Here is a 22,887-nt window from a genome sequence, read left to right on the forward strand (position 1 = left end):
GACAATTGTCATCTAATTTCATGACAAAAAAGTCAGTGTGTCTTGATCTCTATATTACCTAGATGTCGATCTCCAGCTGTCTGAACGTGCCAGCCAAAGATGCTCGTGTTTCGTTTCTTATCTAATTACAACACGCCTGCCAAGATATGTTACGAGAAGGCACAATGAAAATACTAGTCGATTCGGCTCTCCCATCAGCCTATTCATGGCGTATTGATACAAAAGTTCAAAGTCACAAATAAGTAAAGAATTTGTATCACGTGCAGAGGGGTGGAAATTTTTTGTCCAGTTACAATATGGCGGACTATGTAGATAACAAGGATCTGTAGTCGCGCCAATTTCCATGATATGGAATCAGACACCATCATAGTACAATAAATAAAGTCACGGCACTCTTTGGCGCGGAAGTTGTTGCGGTTTGACAGCTGAGCCGATAGTAGCGCTCCAAGAGGTGTAAAGCAGACAGTCGCAGTCGTCTTAAGGATAATGTTCGTTTTTAATTACGTTACTGCTTAATTAATGAAATAGTTGTTATAATTGTGCATTCCATGTGTTAATAAATCATCAACTGACGTAAATTATCATGAAATACATGTAAAACCAGCCGGATTACTCTAACTCAGTGCTATAAGCTACAACTTATTTCTGAAGAAATATTTTCGATGATGGGTCTTTTTCCGGCTTATTCCGCTGAATGTAAGAGAATATAAACATATATTCATATATGCGAAACCTATATGTCTGTTCTTGTCTGTTGTTGTTACCATAGGTTCTTTGCTTGACACTTAAACATTTTTATGGAGTCTAATAATTCACCCATTCTAACACTTCCATCGGCCTTGTAATACACGAAAAAATCTGTAAATGTAATTAAATTTGCTTTAAGAGCGAATGTGTTGATGATTCTTGCCGTTTGTGGTTCAAATTTAGCAACAGTTTTGGAGTTGCTTTCTTTCTGTGTTACGAAACAGTTTTATTGCTTTTGACGTTTTATTATCACGGCTGAGTCGTTTTCGCTTAATGTACAGATGTGGTGGCTTATTTCTTACACTGCAATAAGTATTACATTCGATATAGGCCCTACACGTTCCCAATTCACTGACTTGGCTCGAAGTGTCGAACAAAACTCCACTTTGTTGAGTAGATACATAACGTCTTTCTGTAAAAGATCAGGTCTTCCGGTGCTTACTAGCAATATTTTGTTGTTGAAGGAAAACGACATTATTTGGTAAACATCTGTATGTTACAGCAGAATCGTAAATAAACTTTCCTCTAATGTACTGAATCGTACCTTCCACGGTATTTACGAATCTAAAGAATGAGAAATGTGGTGTCATTTGGTAGTTATTGTCGATTTTTGTGGCACTGCATAGACTCCCTTTTGTAAGAGCTATGTTGCAAGATCAATATAAATGTCAGTATTCGCATTCATCCGACGTCGTATTCAGAAGTATCGCTTGCTGGCTTCTTGACGCTGCTGTCACTGTGGGCAAGAAAAAGAACACGGAGTGTCGCGACTGTTACGTCGGACTGTGCCTACATCCAGGTACTGTAGAGATCACTGGTTGATAATATTTTGGTTTCCAGTCTTTGGTTTCCTTCGCTCTAGTATCCCTTGTGGACGCTAGTCAGTTGTTTGATGACGATGGCCTAACAAGCTAAAAACTGGTTCGCAACAAATAAATATTATTAGAACATAAAAGCAGTTTGTTTGTTTTTAACCATGTAAAAATAGTTGTATCACCAAGAAATGCTGAAAGGATGCTTACATAGGGTGAAATTTTTAACAACATATAGCACAGGCCGTTAGGCAATATTGACCCTACGACTTATAATAGAAAATAGATTAAGAAAAGGCAAATCTACGTTTTTAGTATTTGTAGAATTAGAGAAAGCTTTTGACAATGTGACTGGAATACTCTCTTTCAAATCCTGAAGGTGGCAGGGGTACAATACAGGGAGCGAAAGGCTATTTACAATTCGTACAGAAACCAGTCGAGGAGCAGTGGTTAGGAAGGGAGTGAGACAGGGTTGTAGCCTATCCCCAATGTTATTCAATCTGTATATTGAGCAGGTAGTAAAGGAAACAAAAGAAAAATTCGGAGTAGGAATTAAAATCCATGGAGAAGAAATAAAAACTTTGAGGTTCGCCGATGACATTGTAATTCTGTCAGAGACAGCAAAGGACCTGGAAGAGCAGCTGAACGTAATGGACATGGTCTTGAAAGGAGGATATAAGATGAACATCAACAAAAGCAAAACGAAGATAATGGAATGTAGTCGAATTAATTCGGGGGATGCTGAGGGTTTTAGATTAGGAAATGAGACGCTTAAAGTAGTAAATGAGTTTTGCTATTTGGGGAGCAAAATAACTGATGATGGTCGAAGTAGAGAGGATATAAAATGTAGACTGGCAATGGCAAGGAAAGCGTTTCTGAAGAAGAGAAATTTAAATGCGAACATTTTTAGGTTAGGCTTTACCGTGACTGTTACTGACATTAAATGAAACAACAAGTTTATTGTCACCAGTCACTTCAAAACGGTGACTGGTAACAGTAAACTTGTTATTTCATGTAATGAAGAGAAATTTGTTAATATCGAGTATAGATTTAAGTGTCAGGAAGTCGTTTCTGAAAGTATTTGTATGGAGTGTACCCATATATGGAAGTGAAACGTGGACGATAAATAGTTTAGACAAGAAGAGAATAGAAGCTTTTGAAATGGGGTGCTACAGAAGAATGTTGAAGATTAGATTGGTAGATCACATAACTAATGAGGAGGTATTGAATAGAATTGGAGAGAAGAGAAATATGTGGCACAACTTGACTAGAAGAAGGGGTCTCTTGGTAGGGCATATTCTGAGCCATCAAGGGATCATCAATTTAGTATTGGAGGGCAGCGTGGAGGGTAAAAATCCGTGTGGGAGACCAAGAGATGAATACACTAAACAGATTCAGAAGGATGTAGGTTGCAGTAGGTACCGGGAGATGAAGAAGCTTGCACAGGATAGAGTAGCATGGAAAGGTGCATCAAACCAGTCTCTGGACTGAAGACCACAACAACATAGCATAGGCGTGTAAACGTTGGAGAATCAGTTTGGTAAGTTTCCCCATATGGTGTTGAGAGAAGTGTCATGTTTGCACAGGCTCCCTGGCGTACATGTCGGTGGGAATGGCGGTGCTGTGGAACGCCCCGATGATGCCGCGCCTGCAGCAGAACACGTCGCACATCGTGCTGACGGCGGACGAGGCGTCGTGGATGACGTCGGTGCCGCCGCTGGTGGGCATCGCGCCCAACTTCTTCACCGGCTGGCTGGTGCAGCTGGTGGGCCCGCGGCGCCTGCTGCTCTGCACGGCGCTGCCCTTCCTCGTGGCGTCGCTGTGGCAGCGCTTCGCCACCACCTTCGCCGAGCTGCTCGCCACTGTCGTCATCTGGGGCGTCGGCATCGGCGTCGTGATCCCGGTCAGTACACAGCACTGCTCGGTGTCTTAACAGGTGTCGGCTGCTGCGCTAATCTTAAAAAGTTTTATGTCCTCATTTTCAGAAAGCAATAAATTACATACCGGCACACTGCAACGCATAGCTCGTAATCATGAGACATAGAGGGATGAATCTACTGTCAGTCTTAGCAGAACTGTTACTATTGTGGCCGGCATGCGAAAAAAAAACTGTTCGAACAGGCCTAGAAAGATCAACGGTGCTGCTGACCGGCCGCTGTGTCATTGTCAGCCCTTAGGCGTCACCGGCCGTTGTCAGTTTTCGCTACAGGTGCCGCTTGTTCTCTAATAGCTCCTCAATTGGTGTCACAAGGGCTGAGTGCACCGCGCTTGCCAGCAGCACTCGGCAGACGTGGACGGTGTAATGGTACTTGAATTACGTAACCATTACGGCACCTCATCTGAACCTCTCGATATCAGTAATATTCTACTGTGTTTCTGTAAAGTAGTTTACATATTTCTGAGACAACATTCAGATTTGATTTCATTAATGTAGAGGTACTTTGATACATCGATATGTTTATATTGCAATGATATTATACTTATGTGTATTCTTTCTTTTGTAACTATGATCTTTGACGTACATGTAACTCTGATTTTTGGGCGCGTAAGCGAGTATTAGTTGTTAGAGAGTCGGACCTTGAGAAAGCCAAGTCTAGGACGTCATGTTGGAAAGACGCATAACGTAGTCAGTTTATAAAATGTGAACTTTAACAGTGAGGAAGATGTTTTCGAGTATGGTTTGTATTGTGAAGTGATGTTTTGTGTGTTACGTGATATTGCAGCGAAAGTAATAAAAAAGAAGTGTAACTTAAATTCGGAGTGCTGATTACTTTTTTACATCACCATTGTCCTGCAAAAGTGTAATCTTCAAGAATGGTTTGTGAAGCGCATCTACAAAACTTTTGAATATCGCAGAATAAAACCTAGGCGTCTTTGCATCCGAGCTTGGAATCATCACCACCTAGATTTTCGACGATTGAGCCATGATTTTACAACGAGACCAGCGTGGGAAACACGAAAAGATGAGTGCCTAGTTTATTCATTATTACATGAAATGACTTTATTAACTGTGCTCTAATGACACCTGCCACATAACTTTGTTGTTGCCCGAAAATGCAGTATTTAGCAGCGTGAGCAACACCACAATCATTATTAAATTTTGACCTTTGTTGTGGTAGGCTTGTTACAACCGTGACCCATCCAAGTGCTGGCCAAGCCCAACAGTGCTTAACTTCGGTGATATGACGATGATCCCACTGCGGAAAGGCCGTTGCCAAAATTAAAAAAAAGAATAACGGCACAAAAACCTCTAATAATTAAAAAAATGACCTGAATTTCCCCTTTTAGTATAATATACGTAGTAATATCTTAATTCAAGCACCGTCGCGTCGGGAGACCTCTGAGAGAATTAATAAAAATAAGAGGGTAATAGCAGCTATCCTTTCTAGAACAGCATACTTTCATTATTACTGGGTATAAGCTTCTGTTTGGCGTCATCCCTTCCAGTCCTGCTCGTTCCGCATCCACACCTCAGAATACCTATTTCAGTTATAACTACTTATTATATAAAATATGAAAAACAATCCGTCTTTGTTTAGCCTAACATTGTTAAAGAATAGAGTTACCTTTTTATCTTATAGCATATATTTTCATTATTACATACGAACTTAGTTTCATTAACGAATCCACCTTACTGTTCTAATATTCTGCAGTGGTATGGTGATAGTATACTGACGCACGCCTCATTAAACCTCCAGCGTGAGTGGCGCGTTTCGTGACCAAGTGCGGCGACCCGAACGGCCAGTTGCGTAAGGGGAGGCGTCGTTGACGATAGTATCTATATTGCTTATTTTTCGTAGTAAATTGATTAAGACTTCGACTCAACAATTTGATATAATTTTAATATTTACCTAAATTTGTACTTTTTCATTTTCTGATATATTGTTTTTATTTTACTAACGGTCCCCGACACTATGACGCTTGGATAAAAATATTACTACTTATATTCAACTTAAAGGGACAATACATACTATTTTTTTACTTTTTAGAGGTTTCTTTGTGCATTTTTTAAATTTTTAAGTTCTGTTTCATGCTTTTTTCAACTTTATATTTTACCAGTAGACACGGTACCATTGACGCTCTATCCCCACGTTCATATAAATGCTTTCGAGGACGAAACATGGAATTGCCTCATCGAATTCTGCATATTCTCACAATAGATGGATTTTCATAAATATTATGACAATTGCAATGCAATATCGACGTGCGGTTTTGAGTTTCAGCCTGAAATTATTGTTCCTACTTTTTTCTTTTCTCTGATATTTTGTTCGTTTATGTGATTTACGTGTTTCTATTTTTAATTCACGCATTTACGCATTGACTGTGTTGTAGGATATATTCAGCTAATTTACGTAACATAAGCGATATGCAGTGGCGATAATTCTAAATCAAGTCGGAAGAAAGTGGGCTGCCATTGCGCTCTCTTGCAATAGCTGCCTAAACTATTAGGATAAAATCATTTCATTTAGTACTGAATTGTAGACCAGAAAGAATTACAAAAGATTATGCGAGAGCATATGTTCACCTTTTACAGCTGAGTCACAATCACCTTTTTCCTGTTTTGCAGGTGCTGAAATTGGCGACCTCAAAAGACAAAAATTATCAATTGTATGTCCATCCTTATGGGAGTCCCCTAGACTTAGAACTACTTAAACGTAACTGGCCTAAGGACATCACACACATCCATGCCCGAGGCACGATTCGAGCCTGCAACCGTAGCAGCAGCACGGCTCCGGACTGAAGCGCTTAGAAACGCTCGGCCACAGCGAACGGCGTCACATTTTCATGGAATGCTATACACACCTGGCTTTTGGAGATTTATATCGTCTTTAACATTGCATTATTTCAGAAACCGGTTGTTTTGAGAGTTATTAATGGCACTGAGCACTATGCGTCTTAACTTCTGACGTCATCAATCGCCTAGAACTTAGAACTATTTAAATCTAACCAACCTAAGGACATCACACACATCCATGCCCGAGGCAGGATTCGAACCTGCGACCGTAGCGGTCGCTCGGTTCCAGACTGTAGCGCCTAGAACCGCGCGGCCAATCCGGCCGGCGCAGTGTCAGTGTTAACTGCGTCAAACTCCCCCCAGAAGCTTGACCTCTCACACACAGCTCGCATTGTAAAGATTCTTGCCAGTCACTTGGAGGTGCCCACATTTGCAAGTACAACAACCGGTATCAGAATACAAGGAACGGTTCCAAACAATGAGTCTATCAATTTAAGTTCCTCAAGTTAGCAAATTTCGTTTATATCTCCTATTACACTCTCTGCCTGTGACGCAACTACACTACTGGCCATTAAAATTGCTACGCCAAGAAGATGACGTGCAAAAGACGCGAAATTTAACCGATAGGAAGAAGATGCTGTGATATGCAAATGATTAGCTTTTCAGAGCCTTCACACAAGGTTGGCGCCGGTTGCGACACCTACAACGTGCTGACACGAGGAAAGTTTCCAACCGATTTCTCATACACAAACAGCAGTTGACCGGCGTTGCCTGGTGAGACGTTGTTGTGATACCTCGTGTAAGGCGGAGAAATGCATCATCACGTTTCCGACTTTGATAAAGGTCGGATTGTACCCTATCGCGATTGCGGTTTAACATATCGCGACATTGCTGCTCGCATTGGTCGAGATCCAATGACTCTTAGTAAATATGGAATCGGTGGGTTCAGGGAAGTAATACAGAACGCCGTGCTGGATCCCAACGGTCTCGTATCACTATCAGTCGAGATGACAGGCATCTTATCCGCATGGCTGTAACGGATCGTGCAGCCACGTCTCGATCCTTGAGTCTACAGATGGGGACGTTCGCAAGACAACAACCATCTGCACGAACAGTTCGACGACGTTGGCAGCAGCATGGCCTATCAGCTCGGAGACCTTGTCTGCAGTTACCCTTGACGCTGCATCACAGACAGGTGCGCCTGCATTGGTGTACTCATCGACGAACCTGTGTGCACGAATGGCAAAACATCATTTTTTCGGATGAATCTAGGTTCTGTTTAGAGCATCATGATGGTCGCATCTGTGTTTGGCGACATCGTGGTGAACGCACATTGGAAGCGTGTATTCGTCATCGCCAAATTGGCGTATCACCCGGCGTGATGGTATGGGGTGCCATTGGTCACACGTCTCGGTCTCCTCTTGTTCGCATTGACGGCACGTTGAACAGTGGACGTTACATTTCAGATGTGTTACGACCCGTGGCTCTACCCTTCATTCGATCCCTGCGAAACCCTACATTTCTGCAGGATAATACACGACCGCATGTAGCAGGTCCTGTACGGGCCTTTCTGGATACAAAAAATGTTCGACTGCTGCCCTGACCAGCACATTCTCCAGATCTCTCACCAACTGAAAACTTCTGGTCAATGGTGGCCGAGCAACTGGCTCGTCGCAAATACGCAAGTCACTAGATGAACTGTAGTATCGTGTTGAAGCTACATGGGCGTCTGTACTTGTACACGCCATCCAAGCTCTGTTTGACTCAATGCTCAGGCGTATCAAGGCCGTTATTACTGCCAGAGATGGTTGTTCTGGGTACTGATTTCTCAGGATCTATGCACCCAAATTACGTGAAAATGTAATCACATGTCAGTTCTAGTATAATATCTATCCAAGGAATACCCGTTTATCATCTGCATTTCTTCTTGGTGTAGCAATTTTAATGGCCAGTAGTGTATTCTCTTGCTAACAGTGGAATGTTAGCAATGCATGGAGCAGAGCGTGGGAAGGCCAAGCTATTAAATGTAAAATTAAATAAATTATCTTTATGCCCAGATGTAATAACAAATGAAGTTTCGTATAATTTAAGAAAAATATCATACAAATGAATTTTAAAAAATACACATTTACAACCTTTAAAATTCACGTACACAAAGAAAAAATTCAAAATGATTTCTGTAATAAACGTGCTGCTCAAAAGCGTGATAGCTCATTTATGACTGGCTTCTACTAGTTCACCTTAATCATCACCCCCATCTCATGTACAAGGGTTGCAGTCTGTCGAAGCACCGGCTACTGTTGCAAAAGTAAGAGCCAGTCAACACCAACCAGCGTACGAACCAATATAGATGCACTCCACGCTAATTCCCTACTCCCGCTATTCGCATGCCCCTGCTGAGACGGCTCAAAATTCGCCAACAAGTAACGGAGTAACAATGTCTCTAACGGACTGGCATTTACCAATACGAACCACGTACGACTCGCAATCTTTACGCAGAGTTGAGCTTATGACGAATTTCGATCGTCACATCTTTAAGTGCGGTCAAGAGCTGAATCAGAGACTTAACCATGACGCTGGATGGGTAAAGGATCACAGTGGACTAAAGTAAACTTTCCATTAGCATGAAGGTTGATTTGAACACCACAGTTCTTCTTCGAGCAATGTCATTTTGGAGGTAAAATGCCCTTGCCATCCCCCCTTCCCCCAATTCGATCTTATTTCCTGGTAAAAAATTGAATTACCGAGAAAGCGAGGAGGAAACGAAACGAAAGTTCACAGGTTCAGAAGGAATGTGACGTTATTTCAGTGATTAAGAAATCGGGTCAAGTTTACAAAGACCTTGGTAGTATGATCTTATTTGTTAATTTCATGTGGTAGTCCCCCCCCCCCCTCCCTGGGGGGACGTATACACTGTTTCGGTTGGGAACTATGTCATGAAGCCGTTGTATATGCTGCTGCGGCAAGCTGCTCCACAGCTTCTAATAATGGTCGTCAATATCTCCCATGCGACTTACCATTGTGCCGCCGGAGTTCCCTCAATCAATACCAACCGTGACATGAAGTAGTATCCAATGGCTCACCAAACCACAACGCCAGGAGTAATACCACTGTGTTTCTCCAAAACATTGGAAGAACGGAACCTCTCTTAGGTCGCCGCCATATTCTCTAACGATGGTCATCCGTGGTAGTACACATTGATGCTTCATCTCTGATCACAACGCAACACCATTAATCAGCAATCCTGGTTACCTGGTCACGACACTATCAGAAGTTCCTAGTCAGACTGCTGGTAGTCTCCGACCAAAGAATGTGGCAGAGACTCCACTACTTATTCTCGTATGGCAGGCGCAAATGAGAAGGGGTTACTATGCGCGCGATGCACAATTAGACGATTCACCCTAGTGATACCTAGACGTGGTCGACTGCATCGTTGACGACAGGTATGCCTGTCTTCGCGTTCCCGTGCGGTCTAATCGAGCCCGATGTTTGACCTCTGTCTCATACGAATACACAAAAATTTGGACACTGCACGATTCAACCAGCCGGTCAAATGGAGACCCACAATAAGGTCCTTTCAAACTCTGTCGGTAATAGTTCAAATGGCTCTGAGCACTATGGGACTTAACATCTGACGTCATCAGTTCCCTAGAACTTAAAACTACTTAAACCTAACTAACCTAAGGACATCACACACATCCATGCCCGAGGCAAGATTCGAACCGGCGACCGTGGCGGTCGCGTGGTTCCAGACTGTAGCGCCTAGAACCGCTCTGTCACCTCGGTCGGCTGTCGGTAATCACTCAGTATCTGACGCTGTTCATGCCACTTATATGCCCTACCAGACCTGGTAATAACATTAAACATGAACATCACTATTGCACAATGGTGGCTGTTCGACTTGTCGCAGAGAATTGGAGCTTTTAATGTTCGCCACCTCGACGTACACTATTAAAAATTTAAACTGTCTACTCAAACCTCATTTTTTCCTAACAAGCTGGTTCAGGTAAATTTTCTTGAAGTTCTTGAGCAACTGAAGAACTGAGCTGACAGATTAGGAACAGTTTGTCATTTCTAGTATGAAACCTGAAAATAACTATTTCGAGTTATCTTATTTCTTGATGCTGAATACATTTGCTACACATTGCCGGCAAAGTAGTCTTGAGGTACTTAATATGTCTGATGAACTGCAGAAATGTGTTGGAGAACCAATGAATCGGGTACACCTGCGCAGTATCGTGTAGGGTCCCCGCGAGCACGCAAAGCCGCGCGGGATTACCGAGCGGTCTGGGGCGCTGCAGTCATGGACTGTGCGGCTGGTCCCGGCGGAGGTTCGAGTCCTCCCTCAGGCATGGGTGTGTATGTTTGTCCTTAGGATAATTTAGGTTAAGTAGTGTGTAAACTTAGGGACTGATGACCTTCGCAGTTAAGTCCCATAAGATTTCACACACATTTGAACATTTGATTTCAGCACGCAGGAGTGACGCAGCATGACATGGCATGGACTCAGCTAATGTCTGAAGTAGTGCTGGAGGGAATTGACGTCATGAATCCTGCAGTGCTGTCCTTAAATCAGTAAGAGTACGAGGGGGTGGAGATCTCTTCTGAACAGCTCGTTGCAAGACATCCCAGATATGTTCAATAATGTTCATGTCTGAGGAGTTTGGTGGCCAGCGGAAGTGTTCAACCTCAGAAGAGTGTTCCTGGAGCCACTCTGTAGCAATTCTGCTCTTGTGGGGTGTCGCATTGTCCTGCTGGAATTGCCCAAGTCTGTTGCAATGCACAATGGACATGAATTGATGCAGGTGATCAGACAGGATTCTTAAGTACGTTACGCCTGTCAGGGTCGTATCTATATGCATCAAGGGTCCCATATCTCTCCAACTGCACGCGCCCCACAACATTACAGAGCCCCCACCAGCTTGAAGAGTCCCCTGTTGATATGCAGAGCCATGGATTTATGAGGTTGTCTCCACATCCATACTCGTCCATCCGCTCGATACAATTTGAAACGAGACTTGTCCGACCAGGCAAAATCTTTCCAGTTATCAACAGTCCAATGTCAGCGTTGACGTGTCCAGGCGAGACGTAAAGCTTCGTGTCGTGCAGTCATCAAGGGTACACGATTAGGGTTTCGGCTCCGAAAGCCCATATCGATTATGCTTCGTGGACTAGTTCCTACGCTGACACTTGTTGGTGGTCTAGCACTGAAATCTGCAGCAACTTGCGGAAGGGTTGCACTGTCACGTTGAACGATTCTCTTCAGTCGTTGTTCGTCCCGTTGCAGGATCTTTTTTCGGCCGCAGCGATATCGGAGAATTGATGTTTTGGCGGATTACTAATATTGACGGAACACTCGTGAAATGGTCGTAGGGGAAAATACCAGCTTCATCGCTACCTCGGAGATGCTGCCTCCCACCGCTCGTGCGCCGACTGTAACACCATGTTCGAGCTCACTTAAATCTTGATAACGTGCCATTGTAGCAGCAGTAACCGATCAGACAACAGCTCCAGACACTTGTTGTCTTGTAACTAAGTTATATAAAACTGTAATTAGTGATTTTTGAATAATTATGTTTTATTCCATGAACCGGTTTTCGAGCCTTTTCAGGTTCATCTTCAGATGGTTTCTGGAAGCTACATCATTTCTAGCATAATGCTTAGTGCTGGCTTGCGACAGTATGGGCGGCTGTTTTCGGTTATATTCCATTGAACAGAATGAGAGTATCATCAACAAACGCTATGTTGACACATTTATAAGCCTGCCTGTTCTATGGAAGGTTTCTCACCAAATTGCCAACCTCTTCAAGACATACAACATAAAAATAAGCTTCTTCACCAACAACAAATACAAAATAAAATCGTACACAGCACCAAAACTACTATACAGCAGTATCAAAAGTCAGGTGTATATAAACTCACTTGCTACTCATGTCCCAGCTTCTACATTGGACAAACCGGTAGAAGCTTCACAACAAGATTTAAAGAACACATAGATGCACTTCGTCTTAACAACCTGAATAAATCCAGCTTTGCCTCTCATCTTCCCCAACACAATCATTCTGCAAACAGCAAAGAACAAAATCTAAAATACTCCACTTTGCCAACAAAGGCACGATACTTGACCTCCTTGTAGAAATTGAAATATTTATCTATACAAATACAGCAGCTGACTACTTACTCAATGACCAAACTGAACTGAGAAACAAATTTTTCCTTCAGAACTCTGAAGATTTACAAATTCAAAACAAGTAACCACTCAACCAACCCTACTCCATCTCACCACTCACCTCCCTCATAACCACTCCCCCCTATCCTCCTTACATCCTAACTACACTGGTGTCAATGTAAATATGCCACCACATAATAAAACCTATACTACGTTTCTAAATGGTAAAACCCTCCACTGTTAAAATAAATCAGTACTTTTATACATTTCACTTCTAGCTGGAACAAACAGGATCTGCCTTCACCAATATTCCAGATCACGTTAATGTAAGAACAAAAATGAGTCGACAGTTCACTTGAACTTTTGTTCTTGGTTTTAGATATAAAGTGCATGGTCATATCAACAGCTTTAGTCCATTACAAACACTATAACTTTTATACATATTACCTTAGCTAAAGAAAAGAATCTACCTTTACTAATATTCCAGATTATATTATCGTAGAAACAGAAATAAATCAACAGTTCATTTGAAAGTTGGTTATTATTTAAAATTTAAACTTAAATGTAAAGGTCTTCTTATTCTTCTTTCTCTTGCGCCTTTGTCCCGCAGTTTTCACACGATCGGCGTGGTTACAATCTGATTTGGCATGGCTAATTTGATGCTCTCTCTGTCGCCACCCTGTACCTCCAGGACAGAATCAGTACCCTCGAGCTGCGTGTGTATAGTGTAATTCATGAAACAGTGTGAACGTGCTTCAAATGTCTGCGAGTCGTGTAACTGACGAGGAACGTGGGGACCAGCCCGCTATTCACGTAGTGGGATGTGGAAAACCGCCTAAAAACCACTTCTAGGCTGGCCAGCACACCGGCCCTCGTACTTAATCCGACGGGCAGATACGATCCGGGGCCGGCGTGCCTACCTGAGTCCAGGAAGCAGCGCATTAGAGCTCTCGGCTAACCTGGCAGGTTTAAATGTAAAGGTCGTGGCCATATAAACGGATGTATCTCATTGTAAATACGATAACTCTGTATTATTGACTCCTGTGCATTCATATTGATGCCAATCTTGATTAAAATTTATGTTATAAACTGACTGTATTATACGTTAATATACAAACAGAAATAAGATATCATATCACTTGAAGTTTGTTCTTGTAGTAATTCATTTATTTATTCATTTTACTTTGCGCTCTCACGTTATCGCCAGTCTGATTAAAATATTTGCCCTTATATCGTCTTTAATACATGTAAAAAAGAACAAATTACATCTCCGTGGAAAGTAGGCCTATGCCATATCTTTTTGTCAAGATCTTTGTTACAAGCAACAGTTGTACAGCACACGCTGGATGCTGGCAAAGTTTCGCTGTCAGAGTGTAAATTAATATATAATTTGTGTTAAAGTGTGCGAAGTGATATACCAATTAACCATCAGAATGGATGTAGAAAGATGGACACTAAGGGGAAAAATCCACCGATTCTGTCGGAGTAAGTAAAAAACTAAATTTACATCATATCGTCAGATAAACAATAGTCATGGCGATACATTAAAGCATGTTCCATCTTCTTGTCACATAGCCAGCACCCAGCATTATGCTAAAAATAAGGACGTGACCTCCAGTAACCATCTGAAGATGAACATGAAAAGTTTCAAAAACCGGTTGATGCAATAAACATAATTATTCAAAAAAGTGATTGGTTGCGGTTTTATGTAACTTATTTACATTCAATTAACAGTCACGGATTCTAAAATATCCGTAATGGATAAACTTAATAACCTGATTGTCGGTACGTTGTTATTTTGTCGAATAAGTAACAGTGTGGAACTATATCAAGTGACTTACAGAACCCGAGGGACAGTCCGTCATCTAGTATGTCGTTCCATACGGCTCTCCGTACATCAAGTATGAAAACAGCGAGCTCAGTTTCAGAAGATATTACCTACGAGGTGCTTTCAATGAGTAATGTAACACATTTTTTCTACGACAATTTCGATTGATAAGATGCGGTATTTGTTGTGGGACGCCTTGGAATATTCCCCTATAGGTTCGAGAAGCTCCGATGGGCAGCTCCACTACATGTAGGGGACAAAATAGCGTCTGTAATGAAGGTACATTCCAAGCTGAGAGCTGTCACTAAGTTTCTTTTGGAGAGAAACCAGAGAATCGCAAGTATTCATAGGCGCTTGCAGAATGTCTACGTAGACCTGGGAGTGAACAAAAGCACGATGAGTCGTTGGACGGGCTAGTCCCGGCGGAGGTTCAAGTCTTCCCTCTGGCATGGGTGTGTGTTTGACCTTAGGATAATTTAGGTTAAGTAATGTGTAGGCTTAGGGACTGATGACCTTGGCAGTTAAGTCCCATAAGATTTCACACTCATTTGAACAGTCGTTGGACGAGGCGTCTCTCATCATCGCAACAAGGTCGTCCAAACCTGTCAGATCACCCGCGTGCCGGTCGGCATCGCAGAGCCGTGAAACTGAAGAAACAGCTTCTCATTTTTCACGGCAGTGGAAGGCCTCACACAAATCCGTTCACACGAGAGGAGCCCACGAAACTTCATTGAACTGTTCTTCCTCATCCACCCTACAGCCTGGATCTCGCACCTTGCCACTTCCATCTGTCTGATCCAATGGAGGATGCACTCTGCAGGAACCAGTAAGTGAATGATGGGAAGGTTATTCACGCAGCAAGATGTTGACTCCGATGTCGGCCAGTAGAGTGGTAAATGGAAATGATCGTATTACCAAGTGGATATACAGGCCCTCCCAGCAACGTGGCGTAAGGTCATCGCATTGAACGGAAATTATATTAGAAAATAGGGTTTTGAACCCAAAATAAATGGTGTATTGTAATCCTGAATAAAACCAACGTGCTATCAGCAATTAATGTTTTGCATTATTTATTGAACGCCTCTCTTGCTTTAATTCTTTTGTGTGAGCAAGGAACGTGTTCCAAAATTCTACAAGAGCTTCATATTAACAATGCAAGTCTGTAATCATGTGCACATGTTTGACGGCGCTTCTCCGGTTGTTGGCAGGTGAGCCCGCAGTATCAGGTGGAGATTGCTGAGGATCGCGTGCGTGGACTCATGATCTCGATGGGCATGGTAATGATGGGTATCGGCGGCATCCTGATGACCAGCATAGCACCCTACGTGGACTTTTTCACGCTGTGCGAGGTCATGCTGGCGGTCCCCTTGCTGTTCGTGGTGACCTTCTGGTGGATGCCTGAGAGCCCGTACTACCTGGTGTCGAAAGGCCGCACGGAGGAGGCGACGGAGGCGCTGATGCGGCTGCGCGGGAAGGACTCTGCCAAAGAGGTGGAGGGCGAACTGCAGCAGATCCTGCGCTCTGCAGAGCAACGCGACCAAATGGGCGGCAGCGGCACAGCAGAGGCCTTCCGGGAGCTGCGGCGTAGCGCTGCGGCAAGGAGGGCGCTGATGGTGCGTATTTACGGTCTATAGCCCACCGAGCTGAACCTGTGGAGCGGGACACATCAGGGAAAATTTTCTTATAACTACGCTGCCGGAAAAGATAAATACAACAACGTCGTGGTTAAATCAATTTAGTGACAAATGAAGTGACAGATGGTACGTTATTGTAGAAATATATGATAACAGACCAAATGAAAAACTCATGTCACCCTGAAAGGTGCCCAAACAGTCGCATCAATACAAAGTGTAGACTTGAGAACTTTTTACACTGCAGCGCGTCAGCAATCTTGAATAATTTAATGATTATAAAGAATCCGCCTCCATTGCAAATAGAAACCGGATGTTGACCTAGGTTTCGGCGCGGATAACCACGCCTTCTTCGGAACACACTAAAACTACAATCTGCCTAAAGAGGCATGGTCCAACATCAATACAGAACGCCCAAAAGGGCAAAAAACTCGTATAAAATGTAAAATAAACGGTACGTGTGTACCACGTCAATAGCTGTACTTAGCTCAAACGTCAGAAGCGTGCTTCCTCACCCCAGCCAACGTTAGGTGGGCCGCGGGCTCTCAGGTAAACTGAGGTGGCGCCGGTAGCTAGGCTGTGAGAATGTCAGAAAGCAACGCACATGCGGAAATTGAGAAATCGTCTTCTTCCATGTGACTGGCATAAAATGTGTTACGAAAGTGATCCGATGACCGGGTCAAAGGCGCAGGAAGTTAATGCGTGTGTATGTATAATGTCCTAGCTCGAGGACGATTTTATAGAAATATAGGACGTGGATAGGCTGAAACTATATATGTGGAATAGTAAATTTCACGGATGGTCGAAACGCATGTAAGCAGGACAGACAAAATACGATCAGCTAGAAGCAGGCAAAAAATATGGGGGATGAATAATCCATTTTTCAATTACTTGGGGTCGGTGATAGTATTTGATGACTACGCTTGGGTAAGCGTGTAAAGTTACTATATTAAATTCTAAGCGCTATTGACCAGAAAAGGGTCAAATTAGTAAGACAGGCTTAATGTAATTGCGTGAAAGGACATACAACATCGCCTTCATCACCCTTAATATCTAATGACCGACAGAGGTTATTTTGAATAGTGCTATCGGATATGTACCAAAATAGCGTAAAAATAACCTAAAACTAAACCAGTTTCTGAAAATCATTAAATCAATAAAGTGTAGACCCTTCTGACGACAACGCAGGTGTGTATTCTCGCATGGGTACGACTATATATTCCAGTGAATAAGTCTAGTTCTCAAGTCGTCGCATATATTTCGTTTGGCGATCGGTTTCGGTCTTTTCTCAGGTCATCATCAGACCATTTTTCACTCTACACGACCCCTCCTGACGGAGGTTCGAGTCCTGCCTCAGGCATGGGTGTGTGTGCTGTTCTTAGAATGAATTAGTTTAAACTACTTTAAGTAGTGCGTAAGTCTAGGGACCGATGACCTCAGCAGTTTGGTCCCATAAGAATTCACACACACCTGAACATTTTTTACTCTGCAAACAAGAGCATACATGTTGTAGATGGTCGATGAATGAATACAGTCATAGAAGGAAAACAGCATAATATAAATGGCTGGTATGCTCTTGGTGGCGTCGTGGAAAAGGCCGCTCTGGAAGTGTGTGGAACACTGCTGAGTAGAGCTCTTACATAGTACCACCAACAGCCAATCGTAGAGAACCGTTTCTGTAGCTCGCAAGAGCTCTTTGTAAACATATATTATTGTAAGTTAGTGATACAAAAGAAAGCATAGAAAAAAACAGGGTTCTTATGAATACACGTAAGAGACATACATTAGAGCAGAATGCCTCGCCCAATGACACTGGCTGTATTCATTATACGTATGCTGTTTGCATCAACGTGAGCGTGGCAGAAATGGCTGATAGGGTGCCAACTGATTAGCAAAGCGACGAATGTGAGTTGGTAAGTTCCGCAGTGAACCAAAGACGTTGCGGCTTCTATTTGGGAGTGATGCGGAATTCGATAACTACTGCCTTCAGTGGAGTTATCTGCAGCTGTCTTTCACGTTTACATAAATATTTAGTTGCCGGTTGTATAATTATGATAAAATAACTGTAAAATTATTGTTTACAACGCCACGCCATTTTTTTTTACAAACGCAATGACCACTGAGTACCGCTGGGGTCAATATGACCCCAGTATTTCATTTATTTTGATGAACTGACATAAAAACGTACATTACTCATTGAAACCAGGTAAATTATGTATATAAGCACTTTCAAACTTGTGTTAATCCTTGATCTTATAGATCCTTATATTCACAACAAAGAACTCTTTGTGTTTAAAAGAAAGAATCTCTGAACGTTGTTTACAGACAAAAGAAAAGCATCTTCTGCACGTTTCAGAATGTTTTTTATCCACTGAACGTTCGCATAGGGAGCACCGCCCACGTTTTGCTCCTGTATGCACTTCTGCTGAAGGAGGAGGACGAGGAAGAGAAGCTTTGCTGCGCCGACTTCTCTTTTTCTGTACTATACTTGTTCCCAGTTGCAGAAGTAATTGTCTTCTTTTGTAATAGTTTTTTTTATTCCAGTTAGGATTTAAGCCCATCCAAATTATGAAAGCATTTAGGGAACTAATATCCAAAATATTATAAAAAATAGCCATGGGCCATATTCTTGTCATACGTTTTGTGTTGTACTTCCTGACTAACTTTTCCATTGTGTCTACACCTTGTAATGTCCCCACAGAAAATACCCTCTACCACGCACCAATTAACCATTGTCAATCAAACCATCCACATTCATTCACTTTGGAAAAGTATCTGATCTGATTTTCTCGTAATATATGCGGCGACAGCTCGACGACGCCAAAGTATTTTCTAGTGCGTTTATTCTTTGAAATAACAGAGATGCATATATGCATTCTCCATGGTTGTTAGAGTGGTAACTAGGACAGCTTCTGGAGTATCTGTTGAGGGATTGACGTGTTTCTGAGAGATACATATTTTGCTTTTCTTCCCGCTAAAGCGAGCCAATTAACATTTGTGCCGCTAGCGGTTTGTTTGAAGAGAAAGAGACTGTAAACGGGAAATAACTAAGACGTGGAATCACCGGAGATCTGGACATGTATTGGAGATGGATTTAATACACGATTTCCTTCATAAATAACGTTTGTGACTTTTTTGTTTTGGAGTGAATGAACGAATGAGTTTTTTCTGAAGCATTTGATGATCACGTTGGCCCTGTAATTAGTGGGGAAGTTTCAGCTGTGTCGAAGAGAGCCTGCAATAACTGAGTCTGTGTTAAATCGTCCAGAAAGGCTTCGTACACATCTGGAATTCGCAATCTTTCGTAAAAGGAACAAATTGTCCACACGATTGACTCTCCCGACTGAATGCAGTGTTAAACAGTAATAATAAATGTAAAGATCTCTTACAGCAAGCCAGCCGCTGATTACCAAGACGAAGGACTCCACCAAAGATTCTATTTGGCTGATTTCACGTAATGAAATATTATATTAAAAACTGTACATAGATAAAGGAGAGAAAGAGAGAGAGAGCGAATGAGAATAGAGATAATACTAATAATCCTCCATTAGTCTAACTTTTCGCCTGTCTTATCACGGATCAGCCAAGGAATGGGAGGCCCTTACTTTACTGTAGAGATTTATGTGTGAAGGTGAAGGGATCTTAAAGGCAACAGATACACGTCTATACAGGCAAGACATTACACAAAGTTAGCGGCTAGCTGCATTCATCATCTGTTCTTAGATAAAGAGACGGCAACTTATTAGCCTTAACATTTTAAAAAAATGTTAAAACCTGATTTAGTTGCATTATAGTTTAGGATTAAAATAGATCTTGCTACTTCACCGTCACCTATTTCCTCTCTGAAATGCATAGCAATGTCACTATCTTACCCTTTTTTGGGCAATAGGAGACTACTGTAGTGTATATCTGGAATCTGAAGAGACATGAAGCTGCAGTTCCTCCCCTTGCTTCGATAAGTTTTGCAGGTAGTTCACAACGAATTTTTCTTACTGTTCCTAACAGAGACATTTGTTTTCGTTCTAGTTCCTTTGCCAACTCCAAACTTGTAAAGAAATTATCTGTTGTGATATTTCTACCACTCCCGAATAAATTTTCGGTCAATTCTAACACTACTCCCTTTCCCAGATTTATTTCTCTAGGCTGGCCTTCGCTCTTTGCTGTGTACACCTGCAGGTGTGACATAGTAATTACTGCTGTCACATGCAGGCCATATCTTTATACCATGCTTTCCAGGTTTTGAGGGGATGTACTGGAGAGATGGACACCTACCCCTAAAAGTTATCAGTTGTTCATCAACTGTAATATTCTCGTGTGGTTCATATGCATCATGTAATTTGCTTACCCTCTGTTCACATAAATCCCTTATAAGAGCCAATTTATGGGGGCTACGATTCTGTCGCCGGTACTGAGCATCATCGAACCGAATACAGCGTGATATTTCTGTAAAGCGGTTTCTAGCGATAGAACTATTGAAAATAGGTCGGCCATGACCGTTCCCTAAATTCACTATGCCCTCATTGTGACCTTCGTTGTACACTCCCCCAAGAACAAGCAGGCCAAGAAAGCATTCAGATTCTTGTCTATCAAGATCTGTCCATTCGTTACCGAAAGTAATGTTACCTTCTTTGTCGGTCCACTTCAAAATAATCTGGAAAATGCTGGGCTTCATTAATAATTCAAATGCCGACTGCACAGTATTTACATTCCTTACAGCATGTCTCGTGGGACCTGGAGCCGTCTTCAATATATTTCGTGCTGGCTGTCTCCCATATAATCAAACAGCATTTTTTCCCCGTGTTTCATTTCCATTTCTCAACCTGAAAAAATGGGATTACTACTTTAAATATGTGCTTACATATTATTATTATTATTATTATTAGTACTGTCATTAAAGTTTTTGCAAACATATGGTAGATTATATATACTTACTTGAAAACATTCTGATTTGAAATGTCAGCAACCTCAGGAAGTAAAGTTACCAAATTTTCAACGTCTTCATTAGAATCTTCAATTGATTCACTACCTCCAGAAATAATAGCATCAATCTCTTCATCGTCATCAGGCGGTATATCTCCTAATTCCTCTTCTTCATTCAAAATTACTTGTATTTCAGCACTACTCAAACGTTTTCAAGTTATAATGTAGTTCTTGCACAAGCTGAGACAAAACACTAACAAAAACTGAGGCAATACACAACAACTGCTGAGGCAATGGATATTAACATTCGTCATTCTGTTTTCATAATGTTACATTCAAAAAAAAAAAAACTAAAATTTAGATTGGGGTCATGCTGACCCCAGTGGTACACGGTGCATAGCCCATGAAAAAATTTTAATATGTTGTAAATGTAAAATGTTGTCATTGCATACAAGCAACTTAGAGAGACAATCATAAATTTTGCAAATAATTGTTTTGAAAAAATTGTAGATTTGTGGTAAGATCTTATGGGACGAAACTGCTTAGGTCACCGGTCTCTAAGCTTACACACTACTTAATGTAACTTAAACTAACTTACGCTATGGGCAACACACACACCCATGCCCGAGGGAGGAGTCGAACCTCCGACGGGGGGAGCCGCGCGAACCGTGACAAGACGCCCTAAACCGAACGGCTACCACCGCGGCGAAAACAAGGGAGATACGCATATATTACAAATGTGTAGCAGTTTCACTTTGCTCTTATGTTCTTCACATTCGCCTACAATGACGGATAATGCCGTAATAGGGACGTTGACAGTTTTGTGGAGGTTTTTTTTCAGTCAGCAATAGTACGATCATCGGACTACAAAATATGTCATAAAAATATACTCGTTTTTTTTATGGGTAACACTTTCAGGACCCAGTTTCTTTTTGCGGTTGGGGGGGGGGGCGAGAGGGGGTGAAACAGATTAATGTAGGCTTCTTTTGATTAATGTCTTAGCCAGAGATTGTTGCAGTTGTGGTCTTCACTCGGAAGACTGGATGGCTGGTTTGTTACAACTATGTCGACCTTTCATCCTGCGCAAGCGTCTACATCTCCCAATAACTACTGCAACCTACATCCTTCTGAGTCTGCTTACTGTATTCACCTCCCGGTCTCCCTCTGCGATATTTACTCCCCCCACCCCCACACTTCCCTCCAATACTATATTGGTGGTGCCTTGATGTCTCAGAATGTGTACTACCTACCGATTCCTTCTTTTAGTCAAGTTGTTCTACAGTTTTCGTTTCTCCCCAATTCTATTCAGTACCTCCTCCTTAGTTATGCGATCTACCCACATAATCTGCAGAATCCTTCATTAGCACCACATTTCAAAAGCCTCTATTCTCTCCTTGTCTAAACTCTATATCGTCCACGTTTCACTTCGATACATGGCTAAGCTCCAAATCACTATCTTCAGAAAAGACTTCCCAACATTTAAATCTACACTCCTGGAAATTGAAATAAGAACACCGTGAATTCATTGTCCCAGGAAGGGGAAACTTTGACACATTCCTGAGGTCAGATACTTCACATGATCACACTGACAAAACCACAGGCACATAGACACAGGCAACAGAGCATGCACAATGTCGGCACTAGTACAGTGTATATCCACCTTTCGCAGCAATGCAGGCTGCTATTCTCCCGTGGAGACGATCGTAGAGATGCTGGATGTAGTCCTGTGGAACGGCTTGCCATGCCATTTCCACCTGGCGCCTCAGTTGGACCAGCGTTCGTGCTGGACGTGCATACCGCGTGAGACGACGCTTCATCCAGTCCCAAACATGATCAATGGGGGACAGATCCGGAGATCTTGCTGGCCAGGGTAGTTGACTTACACCTTCTAGAGCACGTTGGGTGGCACGGGATTCATGCGGACGTGCATTGTCCTGTTGGAACAGCAAGTTCCCTTGCCGGTCTAGGAATGGTAGAACGATGGGTTCGATGACGGTTTGGATGTACCGTGCACTATTCAGTGTCCCCTCGACGATCAGCAGTGG

At 42.3% G+C, this 22,887-nt stretch overlaps 1 protein-coding gene across 1 annotated transcript in view; it reads left to right on the forward strand.

Annotated features, from left to right (window-relative positions):
- The first annotated feature begins 3,159 nt into the window (after positions 1-3,159).
- LOC126481937 (facilitated trehalose transporter Tret1-like) overlaps positions 3,160-22,887 on the forward strand; it is a 65,165-nt gene continuing 45,437 nt past the window's right edge. Inside the window, exons 1-2 of the mRNA XM_050105897.1 lie at positions 3,160-3,462; positions 15,500-15,904. Coding sequence (XP_049961854.1) covers positions 3,160-3,462; positions 15,500-15,904 — 708 coding nt within the window. The remainder of the gene's footprint in view (positions 3,463-15,499; positions 15,905-22,887) is intronic.

This window comes from Schistocerca serialis, chromosome 5 (assembly GCF_023864345.2).
Source record: "Schistocerca serialis cubense isolate TAMUIC-IGC-003099 chromosome 5, iqSchSeri2.2, whole genome shotgun sequence".
NCBI classification, from domain to species: Eukaryota; Metazoa; Arthropoda; class Insecta; order Orthoptera; family Acrididae; genus Schistocerca; species Schistocerca serialis.